We start from the raw sequence: 12,244 nt of genomic DNA on the forward strand, positions 1-12,244 counted from the left end.
GGATACCCTGCTTAACAAGCAATTAACTAAAACTTCCAGCTAATGAAAAATCTGTTCTGAGTAACGAACATTTTACAATTTCTGTCTGACTCTGCTTCAATCCAAAAAGATATGCCTATAAGACACATGTTTTCAGACCCTACACACACAATGACTTTCCTGAGCTGACAGACTCAACACAACAGTGCAAGCTGCCAGGAGAGAAACCAGACCCTGGAGTAGCCATAAGGAATCAGTACTGAAGAGGTCACAGTTGGCTTCTGGCTTCCTTCACGTACAGCCAATGATTCTGCGTCTCAAAAATGCTAGATACTCAAAGCTAAAATAACATAAATTGCAGATTAAAGCAGAATCTATTGGCAGGAGTATCTACACAGAATCCTACCCGGGAAACAAAATGACATTGCAAGATGACATCCCAAAGCATTACAGAATGAGGAAACTGGACAAGTCACTTACAGTCCAACTTTTTGCTAAATTCCAGAGAACAGTCCTCTGAATTTTAAGGCGATTTCCTTGTCCCTTCTTAAGGAGAGGGCCTATGGAAGCTAAAACTCCCATACAACCAGCGGTTACCCAAAATTCATATTTAAGTATTTCAAATTCTCAGATATTCGGTGTCATCTGAATTCAGAGAGTATTTTTACATACATTTTTTTCTAGACTAATTTGCTCTTCACTTTCAGAAAAAGGTGCTTAAGCCATGCAAACAAAAAACAGAGAAAACAAACAAACAAACAAACGTTTCCCTCTGGTTAAGTTTATTAATCAGAGTAAATGCAGTTCTATCTTATCATCTTTCTATGAGGAAACTTCTGTTCTTTTTTTAGATTTGGAGAATTGCTTTTCCTAACAGAACCCCCAGAACTGAGAACCCTGAACTGCAAACTTGTCCTTTGTCCTAGTTGTTTACCAGCCTTATCAGGGCACACATGGGCTGGCAATGTGATTCTAAGATAAAAATTCCTAAGATATAATTAGATGTTTTTCCAAGAAATATCACCAATGTCATGAAAATTTGTTTGCTCTCTTCTCCTTCATATTTAAAGATAATGATCTCACAATTTCTTGCCATTTAATCATTTTCTTTTAGATGAGTGAGAAACATTAACTTGGCACTGAAGAAAAATACATACTTTTTTTTTTTTTTTTGCGGTACGCGGGCCTCTCACTGTTGTGGCCTCTCCCGTTGCGGAGCACAGGCTCTGGACGCACAGGCTCAGAGGCCATGGCTCACGGGCCCAGCCGCTCCGTGGCATGTGGGATCTTCCCGGACCGGGGCACAAACCCGTGTCCCCTGCATCGGCAGGCGGACTCTCAACCACTGCGCCACCAGGGAAGCCCCGAAAAACACATACTTTTAAAATAAACAATACTGAAAACACAGATCTTATCTTAAAACTTCTGCGACATTTAAACCTACTTTTCTCCAACAACACACTTCTTAAAGCTTATACAACATAAATATAATGAAAATAATGTTATACCCCTGAATTTAACTATAAATGATAAATGACAGAAAGATATAGTCCAAGCTAGTGATGCACAAGCTTTCTTACCGTGCCTTTCAGACTCATTAGTTCAATTCTGAACAAAAGGGATAAAAAGAGAAAGGTAGAAAATCACAAATGCATGTTTGCTAAGTTGCAGAAGAATACTCTCTAGCCCAGTGCAAGAAGTGCTGTGAAAACATCTTAAGTTCTCTACTGAACTCCATCTTTGCTAGAGACTAAAAACCGGTTTTGGAAAAAAAAAAAAAAAAAAAAAAAAATCTTTTACTGCCACCTGCTGGTAATTTATAGTCAGTGGTTCTCAAAGATGCTTGAATGACACAAATTCTAGATTAAAGCAGAATCTTTTGTCTTTTAAAGGAAGAACATTAGATACAATATATGTTTCGAGAAATACAGACTATCACATTTTCCTGATGCTGATTGCTTCCCTCACTGACACACTGCCCTGAAAGGAAGTCAGAGGCCATTACATTTTTATTCTTCCCCTTTCCACAAAAGCCATTCGACTTAGTCCTAGGCCAGCAATAAAGATTTAAAACCAAATGGTCTTGGCAGACCTGTCTACAGAGTATTCACAACTCAAACACTTGAGGTCAGCTAGAGAAATTTTACTTTTAGCCAAAGACCCACAGGCCAAACTGTATTTTTTAAGACTTCTCTACAGGAAACTTAAACTATAAGAATGGGAACATATAGTTGATGGAGGATCCCAAATGAGAGGTCCAAGACTGGAACTGGAATCCCCCCACTGGCAAGATTCTGTAACTGGAGATATAAACGTGATTTTAAAATTCATAAATGAAAGGGTAGGCCCAAGTTCCTGCAGTCAGCTTCATTCTTTTTTTTGGAGAGTCTAAGAATTTTTCAAAGGCTTTGCTAAAAGGTTTTAAAGGAGAAAATTATTCTCTTTAATTTAGAGAGGATTTCTAAAAATCAAAGTAGATAGGTAAAACATTTTGAGGAAACAGTACTTTCTATCCACAACCTATCAACAATTCGTCCTGCCAAAAATAAACTACGGAAGTTCTTTTTTAGTTACGTCACATGACAAGTCATACATTGTAGGATTTTTCATGCCACGTTGCTTTATCTATTCTAAAAATATACTGAATAACATGGATTTGACTATTTTCTCCAAAATTAATGTTAAGTATAATGTGAATCTGAAGGCAGTGTCCCAAGATATAAATCCTGTCTTTTTTTTACATCCCTAGACATGAGCAAATTTGTCTGCTAGGACACTGAAGAGTTGTCTGTAATTCTATGGTTCTATAATTAAGACTTGTACAAATTCTGCTGCCAAAAAATCACCAGAGTGGGTGGTGAATACAGCCAAGTAAACTCTAATTATGGAAGGTGGGTTTTCTAAGATCTTAAATACAAGAAGCGAAGGCAAGATCAGACAACTAAGATAGCTACCAAGGCAATATAAATAGTCTTGTCAAACTCAATGTAAGCCCCCCTTTGGTAACAGCTGTTACCTCTCATAGTTCATAGGTACTTTAAAAGCACAATCTGGGATCTTCCACTTAGAATTCAGCACTTCATTTTTCCCTAAAAAGTAGTTATGAAATTTACTCATGTCATTTTCACTCCTGGGACCAAAAAAGGCAAGAGAAGTCCAATGTCCCAGATAATTTTCCATTTTATATTTCAGCTCCTCCTGTAGTATTATTTTTAAAGGTTCTGTTTGGAGTTCAATAGAATGCCATTAGCATTCTAAAATGCGTGCAACTCCTAAGTGTAAGGACAGCACAATAAATTTACGTAAACTGAACACATGCATACACCAGCACACAATCAGGCACCAGCATTTTCTGCACTTCAGATGTGCACCCACCTACCCAGAAATGAGGAAATTTTATAAAACAATATTACAAAGTTTTCTCAATAATAACATTATATAGTGTATTCTTCTGGTTGAAACTGTAATTACACTCTTCAAGTAGAAGTGATTATGCTTTTTCCTGTTTGCTTATATAGATGTCTATGCCCATCTTACTCCTAATCAACAAGCTGCATGAATTTCTCACTTGAGCCCACCCCAAATATCACCTCCTCTGTGAAGACTTCCCTTACCTTCGCAGAAATATTAAGTCCTCAACTATATTTACAAATAGTCTGTGTTCACACTAATTACACTGCATTAGAGTTATCTGTATGTACATCTACTGTTCCAGATTGTGAATATCTCATGGACAGAAAAGGCATTTAATTTCATCTTTTTGATCTGCCTTCCGGGTTTTAAACTGTGTGCTTTAAAATGCATGCTAATGAATGACTCAATGCTTTTCACACTATTTCTTCTGCCATAGAAACGGTTTTTCAAAAAAGAATGTTCTACCAAACTGTATTCTATAATATTAAATGAAGCAAAATATATTATCCAGATGTCTTAAAGTATATATCATTTTGGGCTTCCCTGGTGGCACAGTGGTTAAGAATCCGCCTGCCAATGAAGGGGACACGGGTTCAAGCCCTAGTCTGGGGAGATCCCACATGCCACGGAGCAACTACGCCCATGCACTACAACTACTGAGCCTGTGCTCTAGAGCCCGCAAGCCACAACTACTGAGCCCCCGTGCCACAACTACTGAAGCCCGCACACCTAGAGCCCGTGCTCCACAACAAGAGAAGCCACCGCAACGAGAAGCTGCACAGGGCAACGAAAAGTAGTCCCCACTCATCGCAACTAGAGAAAGCCTGCGCGCAGCAACAAAAACCCAATGCAGCCAAATATAAATAAATAAATAAACAGTATATATCATTTTAATGCCCTCCATATAAAGGATCTGTAACAGAGCATATTTTATTCAGATTAAATTAAAATGTGCTTATTTTAACATATATACACATTAGTAATACATAAATAGACAATATGATGCTTCATGATAAGCAGCAGTTATTTTCTTGTAAGCGGTGACACTAAGGTATTTCTCTGTAGAAAGTTCACAAAAGACACTTTTTAGACCTGATACTCTCATTTCCTCTTACTGCTCTCCTTCCCCAGCCTCCTCCACTACAATTTAAACAAGCTTATTTCAACTAAATTGAGATTAAACTTTACTTATACTCAAGGATCACAGAAGAAGAAACATGAACATCACATGAAAGTGGGAAATCCCAGCGCTCTCCTACCTGTGTACCTAAGCTGGCTGCCATCATGTGAGTCAGAAGTTTAGCTGCAAACATGGAATACTTGGCACAGAAGATATGGGAAAGAACAGCCAGGCAGAGACCTGTAGAAACAAAAAAAGCCCATGTGTGGTTTTACAATCCATGAATAAACAGAAGCATGGTAAAATCTCTGGAAAAGGTAAGCACATAAGGCCTCATAGCACAACATCTCAGGGAACATTCATGTTCCAATTTTAATCCAGTCCACTTGACAAGACATATAAAATCCTCACACTTATTAAGCCCAAGGGTAACGTTAAATTTCAAATATCTACTTGTTTACTTCCCTACTAAAAGGAAAGCACAAATTAAGCAGATTAATAATTTAGACAAGTTTTACTGTTTAAGAAAAGAATCAAATTCCAATCTAATTTTCCATGATCAGGTGGCTTGCTAAATAGAGACACTTAGGGAGGTGAATAGGATTTTTCAGGCATAAAATTGTGAATGGTGCTACCAAAACTCAGGTTTGGAAATTACCCCTTTTTGTCTACTAGAAATAATTATGTAATTACAACAGTGGTGATTATGAATTTTTAAAGCAACCTGGGTGCCAAAACCAGGAACAAAATGTGTTCTTTCTCACTGAGATGATTTTTAACCTAAACATCTACATTTCCAAGTAGTATGAAGAACATTATTCTTATTTTCTTTAAATCTACTTGAATTTACCTACCTATACTACTTCAAGGGGAAGATCAGAATCTCAGGGCTAACGCATAAATCTTTTATCTTGCAATTTGTATAAATTTCTTTTAATGTTAGGTTTTAAATGTAGAACCTATATATATTTTATAAATATTTCCTGCCTTTTAAAATTTAAATGTGCTGCACAAAGTAACCTATTTGCTTTATCACTTAAGCCTTTTACTCCACTCTCATCCTCAGTAGGGTTATTTTGTCTAAGAAGTGTTGAAACATAACAACTGGCTTGTGTATGCTGCTTTGCCCTGTACTCTGCATGCATTAGCTCATTCATCAACGCCTCCATGGCAAGCAGGAGACGCTGCATTTGTTTAACATTTTGTTTCTTCATTATCTTTTCTGAAGCCATGGAACAAACTTCTCAAGTACGTACACCACATGTTAGCATAAGTGGACTGGATATCTGCAAAATGCGCACATGGGGTCTGTGACTAATTGTCAGCACAGAAATGCCTCTCAGAAATCCTTCTGGGAAAAGCTTTCAATATGTTTAGGTTTGCATTAGGTAGACAAAGTTCCACACAGGAAGTGAGGCTTTGCATTAGCCAAGGCTTTCAGCCTAGAAATTTGGCCAAGAAATCAGGAGTAATCCACTTTTAGGAAGGCTGCCATGAGGTGTTCTGGGACAGGTGTGCAGGTCCTGGGGCTGCCTGCCCAATCCTCCCACACAGGTACACAGTATAGCCAGAAACTGCATTTTTACTTAGGTAGCTTATAAACTATTTAAGCTGTTGCTCCAAACTCACAAATGTACACTTTGAACTTCCTGTGATGGTCAGAGTCGCCTTAAACTGAAGGTTCAGGTTGAGTGTGAGAGTGTGTCTATGAGTGTGTGTGTGTGGGGTCTGTGTGTGTTACCACACTGACTTAAAAGCAGGGCCTTGGAAGTCTCATTTCATTGCCGGCCACATGATCACAAATATGTGCTTTACTATGAGTTTACTGTGGTGGATGGTAACAATATGAGGCAAGGGGATTAGGGCTGGGCAAAGGAGAAATACTCCTGAGTCACCTGTTTCTTTCTAGTTCACAAGAAGAACTTATTCACAGCCTTTTCCCCTAACTTGGTAATTCTCCACTATACTCCCATTTCATGATACAAATTTAGTACAGTTAAACTTGACCAGATCAGTAATATTTAATTAAGTCTATGAAGCTTCAATTAAAATGCTAGCAGGACACCTGGTGGCAGTCCAGGATTCAAAGCCAGTGGCAGGAGAATGGGCTAGGTTCTATTAGCCTGTAAGTGTAATGTATGATGATTATCTAGATGCATTTTTTATTTAGGAGAAAAGAATGCGGCTAAAAAAACCTCAAGTGGCCTAGCCTCAACTGGCCTTGGGAGAGATACTGAATACCTTAGATTTAAAGAAATAAATACTTCAATTACCAAGTTCCTAAACACTATATGCTACGTATTTATCTTTTATTTTCTTATCTGATATTGAAGAGCTGTATTCAGCATCCATAATTTAAATTTACAAGTCAGTTTTTAAAAAATTGTAACCTTTTTTTGGTTTAAATTCCCTTAATATGTAAATCACAGGGTACAAAAAGGTATAATTATAAATAGAAATTTTTTAAAATGAAGTGTAACAATTCCAGGTATTGCCTAAAGGTATACTCTAAACAGGTTTGTAAAAACTGATTCCTTGGCAATTATGTAGAAAAACAAGTTGCTGATTGAATAATTTTCATTTGATTTTTCCCTAGCACTATGTAGGTTACAGAATCTGTTGGAAAAAAGCAATTAATCAGTTTACTAACACAAATAACTTTTCTATATGATTAGACAGTAAGATGGAAGATAAATTACCCTTAACAAAATGATAACATTGATAATCTTTGATTTAGATAAGAAAAACTCTAAAGAACCACTGGATTCTTTTGCAATTACCAAAGTGGACCAAAGATCTTATCTATCTATACAATATTCGAATGTTTGTATGTGTATATACATATGTACTGTTTGTATATGAATATAGATATCCAGTAAATAACTACTGTTTGGCATCACTTACAAATGGGACATACTGTCCAAATCACTGAAGTTTATCCCTCCACAAGCCAAACATTAACACTTTTTCCCATGAAAATCTCTTTAAAATATTTATAAATTTTGTATTGCTTTACTTATGTATCTCTGTCTTCTCTACAGATCAATCTAAAAACCAAATGATCACTAGATTATTAAATCAGTTATTCGTTTGTTAGCTTAGGTTTTTTTTCTCTTCTCCCACCTAATGTTGGCTGTAACTGTCACCTTTTTTACTTTTTGTTGCTCATCTCTATTGATTCCCATATTCCTGCAACTCTCCCTTCAGTGTGATGCCTCTTGATTACAGCTACTAATAAGCTAAGGACAGGAAAACAAAATTGTCAATCCTGAAAAGTTTTCTAGGGTAAACAAAAGTCAATACAAAACACCTTAGAGTACACAACTTCTGTGTATTAGAGGGAAGGGTTTACTCCAGAGGGAAGAGGTTGCCAGGAGACCAGCCTCTGGGTAACCTATGAAGTTCAATACAGTAGCCACTAGCCACATGTGGCTATTTAAATTTTAATTAATTAAAATTAAATAGAATTTAACATTCAGGCTCCAATTGTACCAGCCATATTTCAAGGGCTCAATAACCAGATGTAGCCAGTAGCCACCACACTGAAGAGGGCAGAACATTTCCATCATCGAAGAAAGATCTACTGGAGAGTGCTGTGTTAAACTGTCCCAAGACTGTTTATGAAAGGTCACAGAACACAATTCTGGTCAAAGAGATGTGCAGGAAAATGCTCTGGGTGGTTTTCAGGAAAGTTTTCATTGCTCTTAAAACTGGATCCAGATAAGTGCTTTTCCCTTGGCAAGCCTAGGCAGAGTTATGGGATGCTTAGAGCTGCTGCAGCCAGCTCAAGACCACGTAGGGGCAAGGTGGAGAAAATAAAATAAAACCTTTGAGGAGAGCAAAACAGACAAATGTAAAGAGGCTGGGCCCCTGATGATGCCACTGGGGTGCTGAACTAATCAACCCCGAAACTAAATTCTGCTTATTTAAGATATTTGACTTGCTTTCTGTCACTTGCAATCAGGGCCATCCTAAACAATACATGTTATTATAGATACATAGCTAGAGAAATCCAACATTTTTATGCCATGTCAGAATTAGACTAAGCTCTCTGACTTCTTTATCACCTGCAGTAACCCCTTAAAACTGCTTTTTTTTTTAAGTTGATATTTTTTCGATTCTTCTTGTAAATAACTCCCCATTAGATAGAATGAAACTGTTTTGATAATTATAATGTCTATCTTAGGACAACAATTACTGTGAATACGAAATTAATATCTTTAGAAGAGTCTGACACAGAAATTTAGTAAATATCTCTTATATTTAAAAATAATTAAAAATGAATGGGTGGCATCTGATAGAGTTTTTTTCCTAGAAAAACAATTAGAATATCAGCTTGTAAAATATAAAAGCACAACTAGAATATTCTTTTTTTTTTTTAGAATAGTCTTACAGTTTAATAAACCTGAACAAAAGAATAAGCATGCTTCAAAGTATTCTGGATTGGGCTGATTTACTTATCCTGTAAGTCTTAGTATTTAGCAATTTATAGACAATTATCTCCTGTTACTTACTGTAAACAATGACATTGTGTTGGCATTTATATACTTAGTAATCTATACAGTAAATAAAACTATTCATCATTTAAAAGGGAAAGCTTTAGTTTGACTAATGTGTTAAAGGATTTCTCCACCATAAGAGAACAAAAAAGAACAGATGTGAGGTCTCAGCGTAAAAGCACTTCAAAACAGGAGACTCACCCACCTACAAGTACATCAAACATGACCTAGTTCATGTATTGATGTTAAAAACGAAGTGGATTATGGAACGTTACAGCGTCTCATTAAGTTCATAAGGCCATATGCATTGTACTCCAGAGTCAAAATTAGGATGATTTTAACCCAATGTCTACCTCTGATAGACCAACATCAACAGAGTTATGGGAAGCAGAGCAGGTTTCTTTGATATTATTCTCCGAATAGTAATAGTACCTCAAACCATGCTTAGGTTCCTCAATAACTATATAATTATGGCATTATCATCTAAAGTTATTGTAAGTTGTGATTCTTCCAAATCACCTTTGAGGCGAGTCCCATAACGTTACACTGCTGTGCAGTTATTTACTCGTCCTTTCTATCTTTTTTTAGCTTCAAGGGATAACTTTAATTTCTTGGAATTTGACAAACTGGTTTACAATTTTAAAAGTCACAAGTATATAGCCTAGTCTTTCACCTTTCTAAATGGAGGATTATTAACTTCTTGGCCTACATGCCCATTTCATACACTTGGATCATTTTAGTTGTTCTGCTCTAGTAAAGTAACCAGAACTGTAAACTAGAATTGGAACAGATACACTGTGATCTATCCTGATTTTTTTTAGAAAGGGTTTAATTCCTGTCTAATTGTATGTTACCGCATTTCATGAAAAGAGTTTGTCAGATTGCTTCCAAATTCAGAGGGATATTTGGTGTGGCCTGATCTAAATTAGAGAATGTGTATGTAAGATATATAAAAGTCTCTTGCCTCGTTCCTGGGGGCCCTCAGAGTGATAGAATGTCATCCTCCCCAGAAGCTGAAACTGAGCACAAAGATAGGACTTTATGTCTCCTGATCCACAGAACGTGCAATCCATGTTACAATATGTCATGGACAGAGGGGAAAAAACCCAATAATTTCAAATATGAGTCCAAGTCAAAAGTAATAAATGTAGATATTAATATGTGGGTGTTGGTTCTCAAATACATGAGTAAATCTATGCAGCCTTTTCAAGAGTTAGTTGCAACAATGCATATTTATTAACAATTCTCTCAGGAAATATCTTACAGTCCTGCTAGTCTTCTAAAAAAAATCAAGGTAACATTCTCTCTTTAGTTTTTAAAACTCTTTGCTTTGATGTTTAGTATTTAGAACAAGCAAAGGATTTTTGTGGGTTATATTAGCACTTAGATTTATGTCTCTATGGAAATACATGAAATGATATCTAAATAGATTTTATTTCAGCATTTTACCTTTTGGCTCTATTTCATCAGTCTATGAAATTTCTGTAAATAGATTACATCAAAGTAAAATAGGATGTCTCCATCTGATTTTGGAACTCTGTGTACCTAGAAGAATCTATTAAGCAAGAAACATCATTCTTATGGAAGATGCTATTAAGAATAAGAAACTATTAACTTTTGCTACTGAATCTAAGTTAGGTTTAGAATTAAGATACATTAAGGAAAATATATAACTTTATAAAATGAAATTATAATGAAAATATTTTAACTAGGACACAGAACATTAAATTATAGTAGAAAGATTTAACAACCAGGACAAAGAAGAATAATTAATTACATGCTTCTACCTCCACAAAATTTTCGTAATTGATAAAGATTGCTAGGGGACTGTTTGCACACCAAGTAAAAGACATAAATTCAATGATAATCACATTTACACACAAAATATCATGAAAGCAGAATGTCTGAGTTAGTATATCTACCACCCTATTAACACAATTTAAGCATAATTTTTTTTTTTTTTTTTTTTTGCAGTACGCAGGCCTCTCACATGTTGTGGCCTCTCCCGTTGCAGAGCACAGGCTCCAGACGCGCAGGCTCAGCGGCCATGGCTCATGGGCCTAGCCGCTCCGTGGCATGTGGGATCCTCCCAGACCGGGGCATGAAACCGTGTCCCCTGCATCGGCAGGCGGACTCCCAACCACTGCACCACCAGGGAAGCCCTAACACAATTTAAAATCATATATTGTGGGTATGGAAATGGAGGTATTAGGCCCAGGTCTTACAACTAGACAATGGCAGGACCAGGATTTGAACCCAGGCCATTTGGCTTCAGAGTTACCCTATACCCAGTCCTCTGTGTAGCATGTTGTTCACAGAAGCTGCTGTACATCTGTAAAAGATGACTCAGGGCACAGAATGGATGAGGGTGGGGACAGAAATGTAGTGTAAGGAATTCTCAGACTCCCAACCACAAAATCAAAACAGCAAATGAGAATAATTCTATAGTTATTCAAAGCTAAGTTATAGGTAAATAGTTTGACAGACATTAACACAACTCAAGTTCCTATTCCTGCCAGAAATGGGACCTAGATGTAGAAGGTGAAAGACAATTTCTTTTTTAACACAGTGGTTAAGCCATATTTAGAGCTTCTAGACTGCAGAATACAAATCAACCCAAGGGATAGGTTTATTTTCTAATGAAAATACAAAATGCTTTGTTTATATTACCTCACACAATCCTGATATTCCACTGCAGAATCTGCCTTCTAAATCACAGCACTATCAACTATACCCTTTCTTACTATCTAGTTTCTATCCCACACTGTACTTTATATTACAGATGAGTTGGAACTATGTCTTGTTCTTTCCTTTCCCTCAGTACAAAGTTGGTCCTCCATAAACAACTGCTGTATGAATTAATGAACAAGACCATGGGAAAGTATATTTTCTCCTTGTGTTGATGAATTACAGTATGTCCACATCTTGCATATATAAAAAGACTCCGGGAAAACAGGTTTTATTCTCATCGATATTTTAAATTGTTGACTCAAAAATACTGTAACTCACCTGAGATACATATAAATCCAGAAGAGAAAAAAGCTTCGTTGTATGAAGACAAGTTGTCAGTCTGGGCATAGACTGCATACACGGACATGTATGAACAGGCACATTCCACGTAGTCTGAAGTGTCCTCAACCACTTTGCAAAACTGACTGTCAGACAACCAGCTAGGGCAAAAACACAATCGTCACTACTCCTCTTTCATCAATACTTTAGGCGTTGAGATGGC

General features: G+C 36.7%; 1 protein-coding gene across 1 annotated transcript in view; it reads right to left on the minus strand.

Annotated features, from left to right (window-relative positions):
- Nucleotides 1-12,244, minus strand: part of ADGRV1 (adhesion G protein-coupled receptor V1) — a 533,314-nt gene that overhangs the window by 295,159 nt on the left and 225,911 nt on the right. Inside the window, exons 81-82 of the mRNA XM_032627062.1 lie at nt 12,022-12,182; nt 4,653-4,753 (exon numbers count right to left, since the gene is read on the minus strand). Coding sequence (XP_032482953.1) covers nt 4,653-4,753; nt 12,022-12,182 — 262 coding nt within the window. The remainder of the gene's footprint in view (nt 1-4,652; nt 4,754-12,021; nt 12,183-12,244) is intronic.

Source organism: Phocoena sinus, chromosome 3 (assembly GCF_008692025.1).
Source record: "Phocoena sinus isolate mPhoSin1 chromosome 3, mPhoSin1.pri, whole genome shotgun sequence".
Lineage (NCBI taxonomy): Eukaryota > Metazoa > Chordata > Mammalia > Artiodactyla > Phocoenidae > Phocoena > Phocoena sinus.